The sequence below is a fragment of the Notolepis coatsorum genome, assembly GCF_963971535.1.
Source record: "Notolepis coatsorum genome assembly, chromosome: 3".
NCBI lineage: Eukaryota > Metazoa > Chordata > Actinopteri > Aulopiformes > Paralepididae > Notolepis > Notolepis coatsorum.
This window is the reverse complement of record NC_140167.1, coordinates 59,047,223-59,072,976: the sequence shown is the minus strand read 5'-3', so window position 1 is coordinate 59,072,976 and position 25,754 is coordinate 59,047,223. Positions and strand designations below refer to the sequence as shown.

Below are 25,754 nucleotides of genomic sequence, written 5' to 3'. Positions count from 1 at the left end.
AATGCTATATTTTGTTGAATATTCTCAGTGTAGCTGCTTATACATGTATTTTTATTGAATCAATTATGTATTTGTTTTATTTACTTTAGTTTAGTTTATATATTTGTATTTTTTAGTATGTTGTAATATAAATAAAATTCTCTCCTGAGCTTGTAATACATTGTATAACTAGACTGACAGACTCCTGTATTTATTTATTTATTTGTATCCACTTTTTCTCCCATCCCAATTTGTCGTGCCAATTCTCCCCTCCCCTGTCTTGACCGTTGCTCGCATATGCCCCCCACTGGCCGGTTGTAGGGAGGATAGAAGCCTTGCATCACATGTCCCCTCCAATACATGTGGAGGCAGCCTGTCACATCTTTTCACCTGCCAGCGCGGACTCTCATTGGCGAGGTGTAACGTGTGGGAGGCTCGAAACTGGCCCCTACAAATGTCCTAACCCAGTTGTACAGTAAATGACCAAGTATGGATGTCAGTATTCCAATGTACAGTGTACAGTGTCCCCCCCCCCCCACCTCCAATGTACAGCCCCCCCCCCACCCAACCCCACCACACCTACCCAACCTCCTCCAATGTACAGTTTCTACGTCAAATGTATATACACTCTTTTTCTGGACACTTTTTGTATCACAAACAGTACTGTATTTTCAAATCTGTCAAATGTATAGATGTAGCAGTACTGTCTATCTGTATGTCGTGTGTGTCATATATGTTATGATGAATTGAAAATGGGGGACCCTGATGTAAACAAGACTAAAGTCTTTCTCTGGTCTGTATCCCCTTAACAATTGTATGTATTGTGCTGTACTGTACCCATTCTGCAATCTGTTAATAAACTTTTGAATCAATCAATCAATCAATCACACTACCCCCGCCATTTCCTGTCTCTGCTGTGCAGGCGTCCCCCAACAGACCTGTAGGAGTCGCTGTCCACAACGTCCAGATTACCACCCACCGACTTCCACCCGCTAACTCTGCCAATTGAGTTAGTATGACGGCCGGCCCAAGCTGGAGGCAACGCCGACAGCCGGAGTCGAACCCGGTGTCTCTTGTGTTGGTGACGAGCACAATGTCCGCTGCCCCACCCAGCCGCCAGACTCATGTATTTCTGATTTCATCCTTACTTATTCAATACATAAATGGTACAAATAACAGGTGGTTATCATTAGCCTAAAAAATAACCATGGCCAATGAGCTGTGGCATTGTGCCACATTGGTTGGCATAACACGTCAGGAAAATACTATTATTCTTTAATGGAAAGGAATGGTAGACAAGGATTTCTGGGTGACTAATAGTGAACTAATATCACTACTGTATTCAATTTGACTTCACTAATTGATCTATCTCAAACTCTGCCCTCCTTTCTTGATCCTCCAAACACAACTGTTGCTTTCCTCTGACAAGTTTGTTGTCAACTTCAACCTTGTCAACAAACTTGTCAGAGGAAAGCAACAGTTGTAATTGGAGGATCAAAAAAAGAGGGCGTATTTGAAATAGTTCAATTGAACTACATGGGCTAACTAGTTCACTTGACAACAGCGCGCTGACGCTCCCTGACCTCTGTCCAGGCTGCTAGTGGCTGGTAGTGGTTGATACTGGTAGTGGTCGACAGGAGAGTCTGGGGTGTCTAGTAAACCAACAACATTACATTCAGACAACATTCATGGGGCCTTGTAGCCTTCTGTGCTGGGAAAAGTTTACAGGTTACAAAAGAGACCAACATTATATCAACACATTCTAAAACACAATACTTTATCTATGTTGGGGAAATCTCGCAGTCTGGTGTGCTCTGAGAACTTGACAGATCAACAAATAAAACGACCAACGATACAACAATGTCTCTATAGACATGTCAACTTAACATAAACATTTTAAATGGACTGCATTTGATTTCATGTCAGTTGTTGATACAATATTGGCAAACACTGCAACAGGAAAATCAACTGGAATCTAAGATGTTGCCTAGCAACGCAGTTCCACTGAAACTCTATACTGTAGAACTGAGGTTGAGGTATGATTTTCTACAAGGAATAGTTCCCTTCTGACTCAACTAAGGAGGCTAACCAGATCACAAACAACATTCACACAATGTTGACTAAGCATTCCCTGACCTGACTCCAGCCCGTCATTCTGGAAGAACTTCATGGCAGAGACTTGGAACACTAGTGAACCAAGAACAGAACAGTGATATTGAGGCAGCATTTGGACAAACTACTACCTAGTGTACAGATTGTTGTTATGGGGAAGGTCCTATTAAAATTATAATTCCTTTGATATTCAAACTGGACCCAGGTGTTCGATCATCTGGTATTATACTGATTGATTCTGATCATCTTGTTGATGCCAGTCAAAACATAACTTCAAAAAGTCTAGGTTGAACATTTTATGGAATTATCCTTTCAACTAACGACCCAGTGCTGGCATTCCCACAGCTACACCGTTCTCTGCTCACAGGCTTTTCAGCTGGAGGCAGTAAGCGGGGAGTTCTTGGAGACTAATAAAAACTCAATTAAAACAAACTGACTCAGCTAACGAGTAACGACAAAACAGGAAGTGACAGGATTTATGGGAAATGTGATCTTATCATGAGAATTAGGCAACCAATTGTTTCAGCAATGGTCTCATTTGTTTACTATATATATATACAAAGAAAAGTATTGCAACCAATATGACAATGATATATTTTGTTTAATATTCTCAGTGTAGCTGCTTATACATGTATTTTTATTTCTATTATGTTGTAATACAAATAAAATTCTCTCTCCTATGAGCTTGTAATACATTTTATAACTAGACTGACAGACTCCTGTATTTCTGATTACATCCTTATTCAATATATATATTTATTACATGGCGTTTTTAACATTCGCCGAAATGCTTGATTGTGATTGGTCAATAGCGCTCGTCAGAGGTCCGTTATTACTCAATAACGGACCTCTGCCGAGCAATAATGACCGCTGTGCGCATCTGTAGCAATCAAGCCCACTGACACACACTGCATCAGTGCAGCCAATCAGACACACCTGCCGGCTGCTGGCGAAGCTGCCGGCGATGACAGCGGAGCGACAGAACAGAACTGCGTCTGCATTTGATCTCGTCTTGTCGATGGTGTCAAATGAATTAGGTATATTGTTAGTAAGTTAGCCATGTAATAAGCAGGATAATGTATAGCTATACTCGGTCATTGTCGCAAAATAATTTACCTTCACTACGTTTAAAGAACACCTCGGCGAGGCGCCTCAGTGGTCTAAACTCTGTGTCGGTCAATTATTTTGCGACAATGACCTCGTAGCTATACATTATCCCTTACATATTTTTTTTACAAATAACAGGTGGTTATCATTAGCCTAAAACATAACCATGGCCAATGAGCTGTGGCATTGTGCCACATTGGTTGGCATAACACGTCAGGAAAATACTATTATTCTTTAATGGAAAGGAATGGTAGACAAGGATTTCTGGGTGACTACTAGTGAACAAATATCACTACTGTATTAAATTTGACTTCACTAATTGATCTGTCGCAAACTCTGCCCTCCTTTCTTGATCCTCCAAAGACAACTGTTGCTTTCCTCTGACAAGTTTGTTGTCAACTTCAACCTCGTCAAATAAACAAAAGCAACAGTTGTGATTGGAGGATCAAGAAAAGAGGGCGGGTTTGAGATAGGTCAATTGACATACATGGGCTAACTAATTCACTTGACAACAGCAAGCTGGCGTTCCCTGACCTCTGTCCAGGCTGCTAGTCGCTGGTAGTGGTTGATACTGGTAGTGGTCGACAGGAGAGTCTGGGGTGTCTAGTAAACCAACAACATTACATTCAGACAACATGCCTGGGCCCTTGTAGCCTTCTGTGCTGGGAAAGGTTTACAGGTTACAAAAGAGACCAACATTATATCAACACATTATAAAACACAACACTTTGTCTATGTTGGGGAACTCTCAAAGGTTTGTCTCTCTCTTTTTTATGACTTGAAATCATATGTACAACATTACAACAACATTCAGAAAACATTCCTTGGCTCTTGCAGCCTGGTGTGCTCTGAGAACTTGACAGGTCAACAAATAAAAATACCAATGATACAACAATGGACCTCATGCACCAACATGCTCATATGTTTCCTCCTAAATAACCTTGTAGGAAGTTTGTAAGAGAAAACCTACGATAGTCACCCCCGGAGTCATCAACGCATGGAGAGGTGCTCTTACAGTATGCTGAGCGCAGGTAGCCAGGAGCGCGCAACAAGACGGTATAAATATGTAATATTAATAGTCTATTCCACTATAGCTATATCCACGCGATTGGGTTTAGTTCTTATTTATTTATTTATTTATTTATTCACTGTCATTTGCAGTGTTGGTATAGTGCTTTTATTTATTTTTGGACATCAAGATGCCTCGATGAGGCATGACTGTAAATGTAAAAGGTCATTTTTAATGAGACAAAGATTGTTGTATTTATTATTACCTATTATAATTATTTTATTCCGAGGATGTCTGTAGAATCGTCGTGAACACAATCACTGTGATTTATCCCAAATAAAGCCCTTAAGAACATGGCGCACACCAGTCTGTCTGACTTACGACTGCTCTTCCTCACTCGTAAATCCTGCTCTTAGCTACAAGCAAATCCCTGAGAAGTAACCGTTAGTGCATGCCAAAATCGGCCGGAAAAGCTCGTAAGTGGAGCTACTGTACGATGACATTTGCTCGTAACTTTTCTCATAAGTCCATTGGTGCATGAGGTCCAATGTCTCTATAGACATGTCAACTTAACATAAACATTTTAAACACTACAAACACTGCAACAGGAAATCAACTGTAATCGAAGATGTTGCCTAGCAACGCAGTTCCACTGAAACTCTATACTGTAGCACTGAGGTTCTCTAACCCTTCTGGATGATTTTCTACAAGGAATAGTTCCCTTCTGACTCAACTAAGGAGGCTAACCAGATCACAAACAACATTCACACAGTGTTGACTAAGCATTCCCTGACCTGACTCCAGCCCGTCATTCTGGAAGAACTTCATGGCAGAGACTGGGAACACTAGTGAACCAAGAACAGAACAGTGATATTCAGACAGCATTTGGACAAACTACTACCTAGTGTACAGATTGTTGTTATAGTGAAGGTCCTATTCAAATTATAATTCCTTTGATTTTCAAACTGGACCCAGGTGTTCTATCATCTGGCATTATACTGATTGATTCTGAGCATCTTGTTGACGGTGTAACATGCGTTCACTAAAAAGACGATATCAATGTGTTGATGACTGAAGTGTGGGCCCAATATGTTGTATGATATTTCAGTATGATGGTCAATGTCAGGATATTTGGGTCACTTGACCTTTAACACATTGGTTGCCAACAACGAGATTTCTCGTTATTGACCGCCATGCGTTGGTTGCCAATAACGAGATTTCTCGTTATTTAATCGTTCTTTCTTTTATTAGCAATATCCATTCATTTTTCATCCGTCCAGCCTGACATTATCATTGGGAATGGCTCTGAGCTCGAAAAGGGCAAATACCGCCGCCTATCGTCTCCCGGATGGTAATGCACATTGGATTGGAGTGAGTGAAAAAGTGCATCATAAAAATACTCCGGTCCAGGATTTTCCTATCTCTGGCAAGCAGTGTCGTGTTACCAGATTCACTGGCGAGGCTGGAAGAAGCTTGGATTATGCGTTTCGGACTATAACGTTGGATCAATAAACACGATCAATATTTGGAATGGCGATCAGGAATTGGATTCATCTTTTTGCAGAACATCTGATCTGAGGTAAGGAATCTATGTTACCAGTTTTGGGTTAATCAGAGTTGTTTTTCACAGATTTCACAACGTGTGTGTGTGTGTGGTGTTAGGCGCCGAGCGCGGCACGAATAAATTATTTTTCAGCCCGCTTTTGTATTAATCGATTTTGTATCGATAATCTAGCGTTTATTTGAAAACTATTCATAAATCAGCCGGAAAATGACAACGTGTTTTGTGTATTCCAGTAAATGGCTATTTTCGCGGAATTTCTCTGAAATTACTAGAACTCTCCGAAACTATACTCGTATTCAAAACGGTATAAAACAGAAATGTACTGATGAAAAAACAATCAGTTTCGTACATGTTGACTGCAAGCAAGTCATTGATAAGCAACGGGTGTATTAGACACATAGCCATAATTTAAGATATAGTTTATGCGTTCGCAAATGTGCTCATCCTCCCATTGATTAACGTGGTGGCATCCAAGCGATAAATCGTCATATCCGGCTGGCAACCAATGTGTTAAAGGGGAACTATCTTATAAATGGCCTTTTCCAGTGTTTATCATTGTTTTCTAGCAATGTGGGTTTGTATTATGTCTCTAATTCTCATTTTGGCGCATTCTTCCAATTAACTTCTTACAAGATTCTCCCTCACTCAACTGAGTAATTCGGAAACGTAGTGTACCTCTGACGTCCAAGAATTCTCATCTGCATAATAACGCCCGCCCCCTCTATGTTTGTTGCCACCAGGCGCACACACTCAACCATTATTTATTGCAGTACGCAAGCAAATGCGTGGAATTGAAGTTTAACAGTGAGTTAGCATTGGGTTAGCATTTAAAAATGTTATGAGCAAAACGGGCAAGATATGTTGTGCTGTTCCTGACTGCCAAGCAGCGAATAATGTCCTTGCATTCATTTCCTGATGATGTCGTGATCCGTCATCAATGGGCCAAGTTTGTGAGCTATGGCGATCGCGACTTGTGGAGACTATTAGAAGAGGACAAAACAATCACACTTATGGATGATAACGTGCGTTTTCACTAGACTACATTGGACTCAGCACTTCTGGTAAATCATAAAAATACTATAGTCAAACCGGCTGAGGAGGTAACATTATTTGTCGCCGAGTTGAGAGCTCCCCAGACTACAGCTGGGCGATCGCCTACAATCAGGGTTCGAGTTATCACCTGAGAGCTATGGGGGCCCCCTGAATTTATTTTTTTACAATTTTTTTCCTGAAATTGTGGCAGTTTTCGAAGTCATATTTAGAGGAATATCTCATTAAGATGAGTCTAATACTAATGAAAACGAATTAAACTGGCCCCCGTAAATGTCCAAATCCCCCCTCCCACCGACCCACCCTCCCCCTCCTAATGTACAGTTTCCTCCCTCTTCGTTCATTTTTGGATTTTTGCAAAGACGAAGGACTTTATAATGCTGCCGTGATTTCCTGGCTGTTGCTGAATAAGGGAGCTAGCCTGTACCAAGTCTTCGGGATCGCAAGAAAGCATCAAATCAGTAAGTACATACAGTACGTCGTAATTAGTTAATTAGCAGTAGGACCTCGTTCATTCAACCGTTTGTGTATTATGGTACTCTTCCGCGTGTGTGTGTGCCAAGAAAATCGAACGTTAGTACAAGCACTGTGTGTGTGTGTGTGTGTGTGTGTGTGTGTGTGTGTGTGTGTGTGTGTGTGTGTGTGTGTGTGTGTGTGTGTGTGTGTGTGTGTGTTAAATGGAGTGAGAGAGCAATCTTATTCTTCCTGTCTTTGTTTTCTCTATACCCAAAATCGTATGGCATGGGTACCTGCTTCGCCGCTTCGGTGTCATCCCTTTGTGGATTGTATTGTATTCGAAAACGTATGCTTGAGCCATATTTGTTTGTGTATTAGGTTCACTTTGACGTTAGTAGAGTAGTATGGGCAGAGCTACAGGTGGGGGTCTGTCACTCAAATCGCATTCCGAGTATGGGCGGAGCCCAGCCACAAACAGTTTGAAATCTTGAAGTGGAAAAATGCTGCTTTAGAGTACTTGATTAGAAATACAAAACAATGATTACAGATGTGTTCCATAGACTCACAGGAATTGTGTAAAATTGCCCAAATAGTGAAAGAAACAGTAAGATAGTTCCCCTTTAAGGTCCCAGGTATGAGTGTGGTTAGGGGCGTTCCTAACCCCCAGGGTGCCATCTTGGATTGGGATCTGTGCCTCATGGAGATGGTTGCTATTTTGTGAGTAGGAAGGAGGGATTGCTAAGGCCTCCTAATACAATATCCAAAACCCAAGCCAATGACAGTTCAGCTGCAGTCTGTTTTTTCCTATTGGATTACTTTTGTTCTTTTCCTTTTGGGATGTGGATCGACACATACTGTACTTATTTCCTTTTGTACAATCAAATGTTTGATTCGAGTTTGAGCCTCCTGGCTCTAAAGAGCAGTGCTACAGGGACTGGTAGGCCTGTAGATTTATTTTGGTATTAATGGACTGTAATGCTGACAGGACTGTTCTTATTTAATGGTATGGCTTGATATGATTTTGTTGTGTGTTGCAATATAATGCCCCATTTGGGCTCCCTTTGTTCAATACAACATTTTGAATTTGACACTGTTCCAGTTTCTCTCATCTTTATTTCTTTATTTATTATTTAAAGCTTGTTACAACGGCGCCACAGTCAAAACATGACTTCAAAAAGTCTAGGTTGAAAATGAAATGGAATTATTCTTTGAACTAACGACATTCCCACAGCTACACAGTTCTCTGCTCACAGGCTGTTCTGCTGGAAGCAGTAAGCAGGGAGTTATTGGAAACTGATAAAACAACTCAATTAAAACAACCTGACTTAGCTAACGACAAAACAGGAAGTGACAGGATTTATGGGAAATGTGGTCTTATCATGATAATTAGGCTACCAATCTTTTCAGCAGTGGTCTCATTTGATCGTGTGTTGTCATGTTTGTTTATGTGTTTGTTTAAAAAATAATAATAAAAATAAAATACAATATATATATATATATATATATATATATATATATATATATATATATATATATACACACACACACACATATATACAAACAAAGGTATCACAACCAAGATGACAGATATATTTTGTTGAATATTCTCCTTGTAGCTGCTTTAATATGTATGCTTTAAAACATTCTTTCTCCTATGAGCTCGTAATACATTTTTATAACTAGACACAGACCCCTGTATTTCTGATTTCATCCTTACTTATTCAATACATAAATTGTACAAATAACAGGTGGTTATCATTAGCATGGCCAATGAGCTGTGGCATTGTGCCACATTGGTTGGCATAACACGCCAGGAAAATACTATTATTCTTTAATGGAAAGGAATGGTAGACAAGGATTTCTGGGTGACTACTAGTGAACGAATATCACTACTGTATTCAATTTGACTTCACTAATTGATCTATCTCAAACTCTGCCCTCCTTTCTTGATCCTCCAAACACAACTGTTGCTTTCCTCTGACAAGTTTGTTGTCAACTTCAACCTTGTCAACAATCTTGTCAGAGGAAAGCAACAATTGTGATTGGAGGATCAAGAAAAGAGGGCAGGTTTGAGATAGGTCAATTGACCTACATGGGCTAACTAGTTCACTTGACAACAGCGAGCCGACGTTCCCTGACCTCTGTCCAGGCTGCTAGTCGCTGGTAGTGGTTGATACTGGTAGTGGTCGACAGGAGAGTCTGGGGTGTCTAGTAAACCAACAACATTACATTCAGACAACATTCATGGGCCCTTGTAGCCTTCTGTGCTGGGAAAAGTTTACAGGTTACAAAAAAGACCAACATTATAACACATTCTAAAACAGGTTGGCAAAAATAAAACTACCAACAGTACAACAATGTCTTTGGGACATTTGATTTCCTGTCAGTTGTTGATACAGTATTGGCAAACACTGCAACAGGAAAATCAACTGTAATCTAAGATGTTGCCTAGCAACGCAGTTACACTGAAACTCTATACTGTAGCACTGAGGTTCTCTAACCCGTCTGGATGATTTTCTACAAGGAATAGTTCCCTTCTGACTCAACTAAGGAGGCTAACTAGATCACAAACAACATTCACACAGTGTTGACTAAGCATTCCCTGACCTGACTCCAGCCCGTCATTTTGGAAGAACTTCATGGCAGAGACTGGGAACACTAGTGAACCAAGAACAGAACAGTGATATTCAGGGAGCATTTGGACAAACTACTACCTAGTGTACAGATTGTTGTTATAGGGAAGGTCCTATTAAAATGATAATTCCTTTGATTTTCAAACTGGACCCAGGTGTTCTATCATCTGGTATTATACTGATTGATTCTGATAATCTTGTTGACGACGCCGCAGTCAAAACATGACTTCAAAAAGTCTAGGTTGAAAATGAAATGGAATTATCCTTTCAACTAACGACATTCTCACAGCTAAACCATTCTCTGCTCACAGGCTGTTCTGCTGGAGACTAATAAAAACAACTCAATTAAAACAAAGCTAGTAGGCTAATTCACAGGCAACGCTTAAACACAAGGTTTCCTGACCATGTTCCAGGTTGTTAGTAGTTGGTAGTGGTTGGTACTGGTAGTGGTTGATGGGGGAGTCTGGGGTGTCTAGTAAACCAACAACATTACAGTAAGATTCAGTCACAACATTCCTTGGTCCTAGTATATGGGGAAGGGTTGCTACTGCTTTTTATTTCCTATTTTAAACGACTGGTAAATTACTGACAATAGGGCAATTTTGTGATAAGAAATATTTTATTCCATTTAGACCAGCCTCTACCCATACATCACCTGAGTCCTGAGTTACCATGGCAACCGATCACTGCATGATTCCCAGCCAGTTAGCAGAGATCGTGATTCATTTTAAATATCTTTAAAACTCACATTTCACCTCAAGTAGTTTCATTGTTGCCACCATCTTTAGTGTTGTGGATTTCTCCATTTAAAACTGATGCAATGCTCCATCTCCTCATTAAAGAGACGGATAGTCTCTGGTGTCATCTCCTCTTTTGTGTGTGTCGCTGTGATATTCAGACAGCATTTGGACAATCTACTACCTAGTGCACAGATTGTTGTTATGGAAAAGATGTTCTCTGGGAAAGTCCTATTAAAATGATAATTCCTTTGATTTTCAAACTAGACTTGTTCTATCATCTGGCATTATACTGATCCATTCGGACCAGAAAATATCATTGACGGCGCCAGTCAAAACACGACTTCAAAAAGTCTAGGTTGAAAATTAAATGGAATTATCCTTTCAACTAACGACATTCTCACAGCTACACCGTTCTCTGCTCACAGGCTTTTCTGATGGAAGCAGTAAGCAGGGAGTTCTTGGAGACTAATAAACAAACTACTCAATTAAAACAAACAGACTTGGCTAGTAGGCTAATTCACAGGCAACGCTTAAACACAACAGTGAGCTAACGTTCCCTGACCTTGGTCCAGGTTGTTAGTAGTTGGTAGTGGTTGGTACTGGTAGTAGTTGATGGGGGAGTCTGGGGTGTCTAGTAAACCAACAACATTACAGTAACATTCAGTTACAGCATTCCTTGGCCTGTATGTTAGTGTTTATAATACATATGCTATTATTATGCTATTTTTATGCTATATATAATAAATAATAAATAGAAAACATTGTCTCTCCTCCATGGACGAAGGGCATTGGGTGAGCGTGGTCTGACCTGTTTGCAGGCTGTTGTGCTGGGAGCGGTTGATGGGGGAGTCCTGGGTGGCGGCTCCAGCCCGGTTCCCCACGGCGTTGGACATCCAGTTGTAGAAACTGACAGAGGAAGGTTCCGACAGCAGCGGGTGCTCCGTCAGCATGTCTGTCCCTACGCAGTTACCTATAGGGGCCAGAGGAAAAGAAATTAGGCTAATGTGGGCACGGGAGGGTCATCAAAGAGAACTAGAGAAGGTGCCTATTCTGGGTCCTCGCTACACAATGGTGGAACGAACTTCCCACCACAGTTAGGACAGCCGAAAAACACACTTCTTCAATCAATATCAGAAATATATTTTGTATGTATTTATTTAAACACTAACCTTCTTACTGTCTTATACTATCATCAACACTGCAGCACCCAAGTTTCAGCACTGTTTGATGAACATTGTTACTCAGCTTTGGATAAAAGCGTCAGCTAAATGATTAAATGTAAATGTGAAATGTAAATGTTGATCCACTGTGTGTAATCCATGTTGTGGCAGATTTTTTACATACCGTAATTTTCGGACTATAAGCCGCGCCTTTCCCCCCGATTTTTCGATCCTGCGGCTTATATAACGGTGCGGCTAATCTATGGATTTTTACAGCTAACGGCCACTAGGGGACCTCCTAAATCTATGGATTTTACAGGTTACAGTCCACCACCTTTAACTCTCACTCGCTCTTCTCTCACAGGCACACAGCTGCTGCAAGTTAATAAATGGGAGCTTCCTCAAACAGCCATCCCTTCCCCGACAATCCCCTCTGTGCACGAACTCTTACATATGGTAATTAAACATTAAAACACCTGCGGCTTATAGTCCAGTGCGGCTTATATACCGGTATGTACACATCATTCAATTTAGCTGCTGCGGCTTATATTCAGGTGCGGCTTATAGTGCGAAAATTACGGTACATATTGTCTACATTTTCATCCCAACACAAACGTCAACAGCTACTAAAGAGCAATCATAAGTCCGTCTGTCGGTCCATTCCCAAAATGTTCACAAGACTTTGTTTGCTAGACATAGTACATGATAGAGACATGCAATTTAATGTGTGATATTTTAATGTGATCTTATGTAGATAATGTTACCTAAATGTAGATCACAGAATAGGGGCTACAAGAAGAGACATTTCACTGCCATTGTGCTTGTACGATGTGTCGTGAAAAATAAAGAGTTTGATTTGACTTAACTTGAAGTACCGGTAACACATCATTTCCATGTTTCCAAGTTTACCATGGTTCCTTCTAAAATTCGATTGGATCTGGTGGTCATGCGGTCTAAACCTAAATCACATTATTTGAAGATGTTGGTCCCTAGATGCCACACAGCAAGTTTTGTGAGAATCAGGTGAACAGGAAGAAATTTAAATAAGGGAAAATCCAATATGGCGAACTTCCATAGGTCCTTATGGCACATTTGTTCTCTGGATATAATTTTTTAGTGATGGCACCACTAACTGATCAGGACATTATCATTTGAAAGCTGCAAGTTTGGCCTGATGGTGACACTATAGTGGAAAGGTCATGTTGTCACCAAAATCAATAGGGTTCTTCCTCTAGGAGTCATGCATGTGCACAGCAAATTTTTTAAGATTAGAATATGGAGGTGACCTCCGCTCCACCTGGATACATCTTTGCAAAGGTGCTGGAAGTATCAATGAGTCCAAACTAAACAAAGAGATCTCACTTAGATCCAGATCTTTGATGCCTCTAACTCTTGGAATGTCCTCCAATATGTTTAACATATGATTTCAGACCATTGTGTAAATGTAAATGTTTTAGCAGATTTTTTTTAAACATTCATTTTTTTTGTTATTACTCTTTTGTGTTTAATTTTCAGTGAATATTGCTTTCTATTATGTACTGTTTACATTTGTACAGTTGTTTCTGTAAATGAGGGAAACCTAAGAAGCTTACGACTTTAAATAAAGGTTGAAAATCAAGGAGTCTTAAAGGGGAACTCCAACATTTTGGGAAATTAGCTTATTTAACATCTTCCCTGGAGTTAGACAAGAAGATACATACCTTTTTTGTCTCTGTGCGTGCATTTTAGCTTTGGGAATAGACGCTCCGTTAGCATAGCTTAGCTTCATCACTGGAAGTGGGGGAGGGTTAGAGCCTTACAGTGCCTTACAGTGTATTTCAAGGTCTGACATTGACCAAACTTGATATGCATGACCTTGGTGGGCTCTAGGTCAACTCCTGAAAAGGGGGTCAATGTCAGACCTTGCAATCAAAAGTTAGGGGGCGCACTGAAATTATGGCAAGGGTTATTAGCCCCCTAACTTTTGATTGCAAAGTCTGACATTGACCCCCTTTTCAGGAGTTGACCTAGAGCCCACCAAGGTCATGCATATCAAGTTTGGTCAATGTCAGACCTTGCAATACACTGTAAGTCACTGTAAGACTCTAACCCTCCCCCACTTCCAGTGATGAAGCTAAGCTATGCTAACGGAGCGTCTATTCCCAAAGCTAAAATGCACGCACAGAGACAAAAAAGGTATGTATCTTCTTGTCTAACTCCAGGGAAGATGTTAAATAAGCTAATTTCCCAAAATGTTGGAGTTCCCCTTTAATGTTCTAAATGCACGATGGATCCGTACCAGTGCGAGTGAGGGAGCCGCTCTTGGCTGCGTTGGTGGAGGCAGGTTCGTTCCTCTGAGGCGTGCCCTCCAGCAGGTTGTGCAGGCTGGGGAAGCTGCCGGTCAGGTAGCTCAGGAGGCTTTCCTTCCTGGGACTGTCTTTGGCCGGCATGCCTCCGCGACTGACGTGGGCGGGGGAGTCCGCCGCTGTGTCACCACTGGTGTAGCTCAGCGACTGGTACGGGTGGGAACCCTGAGGGAGGAAAAACAAATGCGTGCATGTGTACAGATTTAATTTCAGTGTGTAAAACAAACAAAAAAACTGCTATCTATTGCATACTTTACAGGATAATTCTGTTTCTTTTTAAATTGTGTTAACCTTTATTTTGAGTGCAGATTCGCTGTGAGCGTGGGACTTGGACAGCTTCCTCATGATCTCCACTCCGCTGACAGGCCCAGAGTTGGCTTCTTTAGGAGGAGGGCGGCTGCACGCACCCTCCAGCAGCATGGTGTGTTCACTCACTGTGGCTTCACAAAAAAACAAGATGAAGATTCATATCTATGATACCGTGTAAGACTGTTTAAAAATTATAATATGATTTTTAGACGGCCCATGTATTTGCAGAAGGGCTGTCCCTGACTAAGGATTTGTATAGTTGACTTTGATTGGCCGAAATGTACAGATAGTTGACTGGTTGACTGGTCAAATTAAATATATACCGTATATATATATATATATATATATATTTTTTTTTGTACCCCCTCCTGATGGTTACTGGAAAAAATTACACTCCACCGCATATACATTTATTTGGAATAACAAACCTCCACGAATAAAAAGATCCACCGCACAAGAAACAAAGCCGACGGAGGTTTGGCATTTCCAGACTTTTACCACTATTTTAAAGCGTACTCTTTAAGACCACTGACAACCTGGTTTGACTCCCAAGCATCTGTATCCTGGAAAAACTTAGAAGAAAATATAGTAGCACCACATAGACATGCAGGACATAGTATACACCATATTATCAATTAAGCAATGAGAATTGAAATTTGGCCCCCTTATTACTAGGGGTGGGACGATACATCGATCCAGATCGATACATCGATGTAATTATCAACAATCGAATCGGATCGATGCGATGTAATAAGATCGATTCATATCGATACTCTTATTTTGAAAATCCTGTGGCGAGTCTCATATCCGCCCAAGAACAACAGCAGTAGCTCCGTGTTATTTAAATGTTATTTAAACATAAACAATATAATACATAATAAATGTAGGCCTATACATGATCATGCAACATCAACAAATTGTTGTAGGAACGGTTTGGGAGAGGGAGGTTGTGAGTTTTGAGTTCCAAAAAATGTAGCTTAAAGTTTAAAGCTCAATATATAAAAACGTGGCACTTTACAGTGAACAGGAGGTCTATTTGTATTAAAAACAATAGATTGATTTTCCTTTAAATGTCTGGAAGAGCTCAAAAATACAAATGTCAAATGATATTTTCATTACCTTTTTTTTGTTGATCTAAATGTTACTGATTGTGTTAAATGGGCATATGATATCATCTCATATCGATCGCAGGCACCTGAATCTAATCGTATCGTATTGTATCGTGAGAGACTTTGTGATATCGGCAAATATCGTATCGTTGTCCAAAGAATCGATATCGTATCGTATCATGATTAAACTGGTGATTCCCACCCCTACTTATTACACATGTGATCCGGATATGGCGTGAAACACAAAAAATATATTCTAACCAACATAAATGGCATAGTCATACTCCCCTATTCAATAACAATGCACTCCTTATTGGAAAACGACCTATAAGATACCCCAAATGGGAAAAGCAGGGCATACACACATTGGGAGATGTTTTCAACAAACAGGGTTTTTGTAGCTATCAAGATATACATAAAAAAATGTACCTCACCAGTTCCACATATTATTTTTACGCACAGTTATTGGATTGTTTGAAGGCTCATGGAGTCCCATTAAGGATACCAATTGAGCATCACAGATATCACAAATTCTTCTATGAAAGAGAGACATCGAGAGGCTTCGTATCTGATTTTTATCATCACTTACTAACGTCCTCGTATGGAATCCTCCCCCTAGACTCAGTCTGGAGGAGGGATATACCAGACTTGGAAATAGATTTTGATTGGCAAGAAGTCTGGGCAAACGTTCGAATTGCGTCACGTAACCCGGACCATCAACAAATTAATCTTAATTATATTCATAGGACATACCTGACTCCTATAAGATTGAACAAAATGGGACTTAAACAAGACTCCAGATGTTCCTTATGTACAAATGGGGATGAGGGTACATGTATGCACATGTATTGGGATTGCCCACCGGTTAAGATATTCTGGAAAGAAGTGTCCCAGCAATGATCAGAATTCTTATTTCTGAACATACCTGTACACCCCTCTGTATTGCTGTTGAATGATGTTTTTCAGTTTGCAGCCCCTATACAGCTCTAGTTTTATCCGGTCTCACAGCTGCTAAAAAGCTGATAGCATCATGATGGTTTCAACCGGAAAAAATGTGCCGGAAGGTATGGGTTCTTACCTATCTCGATGTGATTTATCTAGAAATGTCTACAGCAAGAATTTTAGGTGTCAGTGAAACCAACATTGCAATCTGGTTAGAAGTGGTGGAGAGAATAAAAGCTAGCATATGAATTGTAGTGCCTGGTTAGAAACGAATGAAAATGGATGGATTATCCAAGTGGGGGTCCGGGGGGGGGGGTGAGCGAGCAAGAGCATATGTATGTAGGGTATTAGATAGCAAGTATTAGGTATATATCTCATAAACTACATTTATAATGATTCAAATGGTGATTTCATTGGATGTTTACTGTTAATGCTTGTGTGTATAATTTGATGTTATGTTTAAAAAATTATAAAAAAATAAATATATATATTTTTTTTTCATTCCATTTGGGCAGTGGGGTGTGCTTACTGTCTGTAGGAGTCGACTGAAGGCTTCTTGTCCTCTGCAAAAGCATGCAATTGGTCCACTGATGGATACATCTTGATTTAGTCTAATCTAGTGTGTTCATTAGATGGGTGAAATCCTCTTTCAGTGCCTCTGTGCCCGTTTCTTAGACAGTTAGCCTCTCTGGTATGTGCGCCATTAGCGTTAGCCTAGCCTGCTTTTGGAAATAATGATAAAAATATATATATATGTTTTTGCATTCGACTAAGAGGTTGGCAGTCGACTACGGCTCCTTTCGATCGATTAGTCGACTAATCGGGGTCAGCCCTAATTTGCAGTTGTGTCACTGTGATACAGCGTCTGAAAGTACTCAACCTGTACTGTCTTTTGACTATGAATGTACATAACGGCAACTTTCCATCTTTAGATAATAAGGTTTGAAAACATTGTTCATCTGAAAACTTAAAACAGTCTTATGTAGTTGTTTGTCTGAAGGATTACACCGTCGGAGCCAGAGGTGAGAGGCGGTGTTGAGACGAGGTCCTACCTGCGTCAAACTCAAACTCTGCCCCGTCTGCACTGGTGTCGCTCTGCAGGGTGGCGCCGTGGTCCAGGCCCGGAGCCTGCTCGCCAGGACTCTGCTGGGGGGCCTCCTTGGGTTTAGCTAGCTGATTGGGCCTCAGCAGGCCAATGGCCTTGAAGCCCTGGGTCACCACGATGAACTTCATCCACTGCCTGGCCAAGGCCACCAGACCCTTCTTTAGAGTCACCAGGGCTGGCAGTCCATCGTTCTGAAGATAAGGAGTTTGTTATCACCCTGCGACCACAGTCCTTTCACCCCTGTATATATTCTGTATATAAAAATGGTAAATGGTGCATTTATATAGCAGCTTTTATCCAAAGCGCTTTACAATTTGTTCCTCACATCTTACCCATTCACTCACACATTCACACACCGACGGCAGAGGCAACCATGCAAGGTTCCAACCTGCTCATCGGGAGCAGTTGGGGGTTAAGTGTCTTGCTCAAGCACACTTCGACACACTGCACACCCGGGAGGAGCGGGAATCGAACCTGGAACCTCCAGATTACCAGATGACTGCTCTACCTCTCAAGCCACCCTATATAAGTCTTGCATCACCGCCTCCACAAAGACTGTGTATAGACTCTGTATATAATAAAGTATATATATATATATAGATTGTCAACAAATAACTGATACAACAGTCCTCCACTCACCATGGTGGCCTCCTCTATCACAGAGTAGTCGGCCTGCTGTAGGTAGCGGTGCAGGATGTTGCAGAGCATACAGGAGGGGTTCTCGTGGAGGTAGCGTGCTCGCTTGGTCACGCGGTTGTACTTGCTCCGGATCGGAATGTGGATGGTCTTTTTCTGTTTGAAGGTGGAGAAAGAAGCAATTAGATAATGTTCAAGTCTATCTTAACAGTGTTTATGGTGTAGAAGAGTGATTTGTGAATTTAATTGCAGGAGTTCAGAGACTTCCAAAAAGAATTGCCCAGTTTCCTGTGAGATGCTTCAAGCTAAAGATATGAGACTTTGCACCATGATAGAGGTCGACACCGCCCAGGTCCATGTGCAATAAAAAACCCAAGTAGCCATATGGTAGTAGAATTAAAGGTAAATGGAATTAAATAGGACTTTCACTTGGAAATGATGTCATTAATCTCTTACTGTGCGGATCACATGGAACATCTACTGATTTGGAGGGGGGGGGGGGGTTGGGAACAAGGGCAAATGGCAATTTGTGTTCGTAGAGACGACTGACCAAGCCGGAAGTACAGTACCACTGCCGGGACTTAACCCGGGTCTCTAAGGTCAGGATATCTTGAATGTTCTTCAAGCCTATACTACCGGTATATGTATAAACCTGATATACAAATCTGTGTGTGTGATGCATTTATTGCAAACCTCAAGTGCTTCTGTCATGATGCAGCCCATGACAGCACATACTCGCAGTGTTTCCTCCATGTCCAGTTTGCGCAGAGAGGACTTGAGCTGGTCGATGGGAACCAGCCAGGCACCAATGGCAGGAGTAGCTGTGCTGAGCAGGTTCAGCTGCCTACAACACAGACAGAAACACAGACATGTATCACGGGAGTAGCTGTGCTGCTGAGCAGGTTCAGCTGCCTACAACACAGACAGAACACGGCCGTATGACATGTAACACCCAAGTTTTAAAGCCCCAATCCACGATCTCTAGGCAAAAGAGCTTCTGTTGGTATTGCACTTTGTTTAAATGTTTTGTTGTGTGGGTTGAAGTGGAGTGCTGGCCACAACTCAGGCTCTACCAAAAGAGGTCTGGAGAAATTCACAGCATAATATGCAACTACAGTATATAACTTACCGGTAAACTATACTGTGTGTATATATTATATATTAGGGCTGTCACATTATTTTAGATTTTCGAATTTCATTTAGAATTTACATAAAAACACGAGATTCGAACGTGAACGGAGAAATTCTGTAAAACACGTATTCCAAATAATTACTGGTCATGGTTATTTTTAGTCTTGCAATTTTAATATCTCTCAGGAGTTGACCAGCATGCCGGCGCGACTAAGTGACGTAATTTGTTTGACTATAGGTCTTGCAGTGAATTTCCTGAACTCTCATCGAAAGAGCAGGCCTGCCGCCTGAAACTACATAGTAAATGGTAAATGGTGCATTTATATACCGGTAGCAGCTTTTATCCAAAGCACTTTACAATTTGTTCCTCATATATTTTTTACCCATTCACTCACACACCGATGGCAGAGGCAACCATGCAAGGTGCCAACCTGCACATCTGGAGCAATTAGGGGTTAAGTGTCTTGCTCAATGACACTTCGACACGCTGCCCGGGAGAAGAGGGAATCGAACTGGAAACCTCCGGATTACCAGACGACTGCTCTACCTCCTGAGCCACATAGTAGCTAGTTTTGATTTGGTGTCGATAGCCCAATAAATTATTGAACAGGATCATTTCAATTCGATGCTAAATAAGGTTTTACGCATGCGTAAATTGTACTCTATTTGTATTAATATCTTCGCCGTTTTTTATCACGCTAGTTGTCGGTCTTTTGGAGTGTGTTTGTAGTTTTGTGCCGTTTCAGAGGAGGATTATGAGGTGAGGTAAGAAAATAATTGTTTATACATATAATTGTTTGTACATAGGCAACCTGAGGGCACACTTTCATTGTTTCTAATGCTTCATGGAGCATGTTTACATTTGCTCAGTCTCATAGTAGAAAAACATCTTCTAAAATCGTTTGTGTGTTGTACAGTATGCAGTATGTATGTACAGTATGAAAACAAACGGTCAGGTCATATAGGTGAGACTGTGCTGAAAAGAATGATACCAAACATACCATGGTAAAAAAAGGTTGCCAAAACGTTGAAAATAGCTTACTCGAGTTTTTATTTTTTACACTGAAATTAGAATTAGAACTAGTCTACAATTCTGCAATGAATATCGAATTCGATTTTTTGTTAAAGTGACAGCCCTAATATATATATATAAATAATATATAAAACCTATACTGTGAATTTCTCCAGACCTCTCTTACGATAATAAACGAGCTGGGAACTGTTTTGCCACTAGGCTATAGCCTATTTGAAAATTACAAATAATAAATAATAATAATTTGGAATATGTCTCAAAGTGTGAAAAGAGGCACTGATGCCAAGCCTAATAATAAATATATGGGAAGAAAGGTTACAAGTCCTACCTGGATATGGCCTGTGAGGGCGAGCGCACGTTGGTGGGAGCAGCAAAGCTGAACCAGATCTCCTTGATGGTCAGTTTCATGCTGCTGGAGTCGGGGGGCGGAGGCATGAGGGGGAGGTCCTTCTTCAGGTCGTCAGACTCCACCCCCTCGTCCTGCAAAACAGAGCAGGCAGGGTTCAACAAGGTTCCCATCCAAATCTGTCCAGTCCCTTGCCTCTGGTGAGAATCAACAATAGCCACAACAATTCTACTGTGGACACATTGGTTATCGGAGTAGGTAAACATTTGTATGTATTAACACTTTAATCGCCGAAAACGCCGGAACTCGCCATTCCTAGCCATGCTCATTCTGCCGAAGACGCCGTAACTCGTCTTTGATGTCAATATTTCAAAAATCTGTCATCGAAATCATATTTCCTTTCCGGAGCCCTGAGACACACTGCTGATCTCCTCTCAACTCTCTAGCGGTTCAAGAGCGCCATCTGGTGGCCGATCGGCAGATCGCCAACCGGATATTAACCTTTGAACCGGTAGTGCTCATCCATATGTGGTCCGGCCACTCGCTATCGTTAGAGAGACTCCGTCTTGATACAGTGAACATCGATCGGTGCAAATAACTCGAAAAAACAACATGATTTGGACGTATATACTATTATACAACCTGGAAATGGATCGGGCATTTCTACATCCCATAATAGAAAAAATTCTGTTCCACGCTCATCTGCCAGCGGCGCGAGGAAGCCACGGTAAGATTCAGCGTTATACTCTAACGTGTTCTTTACTAACTGCTCTGATGAACATATGACCCACTCTGGATGAATCATCTAACGCTGCCCACGGAATTATAAACGATCCCCCGCCCATCCGGTCATCATCAGATGATACGTAGAAACTTCTAGAAGCACGTCCATTTGAAATTTTTTATCTCGCACAGATTCCTACCAAACTGTATTTGATCATCAATATAATGCATTTGGGGCTATAAATCACGTTCTGAAGAAAGCTGCAGAAAACGATAAAAACATACTTATACTTTAGACCATATTTTAGTATTAATATGTGAATGAAAAAGTTTAACGTTGCTACACCCTGAACAATACATATAGGACATTGAATGGGCCATAATAATGGCAATTTAGCAATAGAATTTCAAAAGTTATAGCCCTGCAAAGAAGGGGAACTTCTCCATGTTAAATAGGGCTGGCGAGGGATGGTAAATTATGAATTTAACCCCGGCGATTAAAGTGTTAACACAGTGATGACTAATTATATGGCTGCAACCTCGCAGAATTGGTAATACTGTTTAACTGGTAGTATCAAGAAGCACATCAAAATATAAGCAATTGTGTTGCTATGTATGAGCACCAGTGGTTTCCATTTTACATGGTAATATTGTCAATATTGCAATCATGCAAATCATGCAAAAATGCTAAAATGTCCACTAGTGAAGGAGAAAAAGACAGAAGTATGGAACAGGACCTTTGACCTGAGTATTGTACCTGCTCGTCTGAGTCAGAGTGTCCGTTAACGTCAGAAGAAGGGCTGGTGGGGTCGTGTGGAAGGTTGTCGTCTGACATGTCGGTACTGTAGCCGCTGCCCGTCTGGGAGCCTGTGGAGTTGTTGGACTTAGACATCCCCGTCTTCCCCCCGGCGTCAGAGCGACCCATCACACCAAAAGTACTGTAGAGAATGGCTCCCGACTGACGGCCACCTGCAAAAACAACGAAAGGTAGGAATATATAAATATATATATTACCGGTACTTTGGCAATACTTGTTTTGACATGTTTTTATTTATTTTTTTACTAAGACATGTACATACATTCATCAAACAGAAAATATACAAAACACCACAACAAAAATTGAACTACCGGTACTACAAAATAAAAAGACAGTAAAACAACATTGGGTTAAATTTTGCATCCTGTAATAGCAACATAGAACAACATCATCAATTGTGAAATATTAACCTCAGCTGAATATAAATAGCAAGAGCACCAAGCTGACATTTAAAGCCACGTTATGTTAAAAATGTGCTTGAGCGCCCCTTTGGTCTTTTTCCTTTGATCCCCGTTATAAACACTCACTCGGAGCTCCCTGGGTCTCCCTGGCACAGATGCCTACGTTGGAATTGCAATGCCGATCGAATCCCGCCAGGTGGCAGTATCACCTACCTTTTCAACTGGGGATATCAGTTGTCTTCCAGTACTGAGTTACCTCCGGCTGCTTCCGCCTCGGACTGTGGATCAGGACATAGCAATCGGCCGGAGATTTGGTGCCTCAGAACTATTCTTTCCTGTATGGTAGCCATGCCCAATATACACGAGTAATGGCGATCGCCATGGGATGACTGGGATTTATAAATTTTGGAGTACCTTCTGACTGAAGTAAGGTCCATCTTAGGTAACCTGCTGGTATTTACTTTTAACCTAAATCATGCTTCTGTACCGTGTACAGTGTCGTATCTTACCGGACCTAAAACATGCTTTTGGTAACGATCACAGTTTAGAGTTAAAATGACCCCCTCCCCCTCCTTGATGATTTTGTGAAGACACCATGTATATGGTATATACCTTTGATTTGGAAGTATTTGGAGTTTCAGGCGAGCAACCCGAACGATTTTGGCATAATGCATTTAACGCGTCATATCTCACGAGCTAGAAAAAAAGACTGGATTATTTTGGAAAGGGGCGATGTTTAGCATGGAATAGCGGACAAACTAAAGTATGTAGAAATGAACTGGTTAGTCAATGTTGGACTATGAACAATGCCTGTCAAATGAGCCATACTATTGTCTCCATAGCTATAATACAGAACACACGATGGGTCCGCAAACATCGCTAAAATGGTCAATAACGCTGGCTTGAGTAGAGATGGGAAAACAGTGTGGCGGTCAATGAGTTAAGCGTGATCTTTGCAAACATTGTAATAGGTCATTCTTTTTCCAAGGTTTTGGGACTGTGCCTTTTTGTTCAAAAAGTTGTGGGAGAATGACTGCCAGGTGTCACTGTACTCACTGTATGTCTAAAAAGGTGTGCTGGGAAACACAATTAAACTATTAAAGTATGCTATTACCAGCATACTTACAAGATACTTACTTTACTACTTAAATTAATGTCACAAAGGAATCAATTTAACCTCTAACACTTTAAGGACCAGCCACGAGTTAACTCGTGTTTCGATTCCACCCGTTGAGGACCAGAGCCACGAGTTAACCTGTGGCAAGTTGTTATTGTTTTATTCCATATTAACCCTTTATCTGCCACAGATTATTCTGATCTTAATCCACTCTCAGCCACCACTATAAGTCTATGGAGATGTTCCCCTTCTTTGCAGGGCTAAGAAGCGTCGAGCAGAAAGTTCGCTATTATGGGATGTTGATATATGCGATCCATGTCCAGGTTGTATAATGCTATATACGTCCAAATCATGTTGTTTATCGAGTTATTGGCAACGGATCGCTATCCAGTGTGTCGAGCTGGAGTCCCGCTAGCGATAGCGAGTGGCCGAACGAAATATGGGTGAGCACCACTTCCGGCGCGTCACTTCCGGTTTTGGCGATTCGCCGATCGGCCACCAGATGGCGGTCTTGAACCGTTGGAAAGTTGAGAGGAGATCAACAGCAAGTCTCAAGTCTCCGTGAGTGAAATATGATTGCCATCACAGATTTTGAAATATTGATCTCAAAGACGCCTTACGGCGTCATTGGCAGATTACGCATGGCGAGCAATGACGTGGTAACACGTTCTTGGCGAGAAAAGGGTTAATAAACGGATCAAGATCCCGGATCGACTCTGCAGATTTACCCGCCAGATTTAAATCGGCGACATGCAATACCGGCCAGATCCTCTTAGGGGCGCCATCGCTCCACTGCAATATCATCGAGGCCGAATGGGAAAATTATTTTTTTTACTGTCTGGGGCGTTTCATATGAGCCTGGATCCCAGCCGAACATCCTCCATCTTTGATCACGTTACGGAATGCAGATTTCAGCCTGGAATAATGGGATTTATGATCAGCCAATGGACATATCGATCTACCAGATGCCGATGAATAATGACGAAATGCTGCCGGCGATCACATGGGCTGATGGTAGGATACTATTCACCCAAATTACAGCCGGATTAGACATTGTTGTAACACGCAAGCGATCAATCAGTAAATATGGCTACTTGAACGCACACTGTATTGCTAATCAATAATACTGATCGGCGTCCCCCGCCGCCCCCATTTCATCCATAGATGCTCTGTAATAGTCCGGATGCTAAGCAGTTTGTTTTTCATTCGTATATATACAACAGAAATGGCGTTTGATATAACGTGACTAGCCTTTAGCCTCATATCTAGCTTCCCAGAAAAAAGACGAGGCGAAAACTGCGATAAAGCTTATATTCACGACGCTATAAAATGACAACCAACCGATGGATTTTTATTTTCTTTAAGCCATTATGAAGGCACGGTTTATGCACTCAAGTGACAATGAGAATGGACAGATAGCAATACTATAAAGTATATAGCTGTTAGAAAGTACATCGGTTTGTTGACAAACCCTGGTTTGATATGAAATATATGAGGCCTGTTTACATTGGGATAATAATTCTGAAGCCATATTAAACTGTGTAAAATCATATGATTAATGAAACTGTATAAAAGCATATTATTAAATGAACACTAGAGTATAAACTTAAGTCCCCTACAGAATAAGATTAGTTTTCACTTAAAGTGAAAATAGGCTTAATGATAAGAAATGTGTTTAAATATGATATCTCTGGGTTCATGTAATTAATGGTAATTCAAATATAGATATTAGGAAATAAATAAATGCAATGTATTAGGTAGGTTGTTAGATGGTGGTTGCTCCTTGAATTAAACAAATGAAAGTATATAAGTTGTCCGTGTAAGGACAGCCCCTGTTTGCATTCAAACGTAGAGAGGCTGTGATTGGACAACCACAGCTGATGATGTCATCACACAGGGACGCTAGGCCTTGGTTATGAGATCTGGGTGT

The 25,754-nt window shown here is 41.1% G+C and overlaps 1 protein-coding gene across 1 annotated transcript in view; it reads right to left on the bottom strand.

The window, feature by feature from the left end:
- kiaa1109 (KIAA1109) overlaps positions 1-25,754 on the bottom strand; it is a 347,797-nt gene that overhangs the window by 148,260 nt on the left and 173,783 nt on the right. The window contains exons 38-45 of the mRNA XM_084310762.1: positions 22,247-22,458; positions 20,749-20,900; positions 18,950-19,100; positions 18,260-18,412; positions 17,568-17,811; positions 14,447-14,595; positions 14,089-14,320; positions 11,459-11,620 (exon numbers count right to left, since the gene is read on the bottom strand). Coding sequence (XP_084166888.1) covers positions 11,459-11,620; positions 14,089-14,320; positions 14,447-14,595; positions 17,568-17,811; positions 18,260-18,412; positions 18,950-19,100; positions 20,749-20,900; positions 22,247-22,458 — 1,455 coding nt within the window. The remainder of the gene's footprint in view (positions 1-11,458; positions 11,621-14,088; positions 14,321-14,446; positions 14,596-17,567; positions 17,812-18,259; positions 18,413-18,949; positions 19,101-20,748; positions 20,901-22,246; positions 22,459-25,754) is intronic.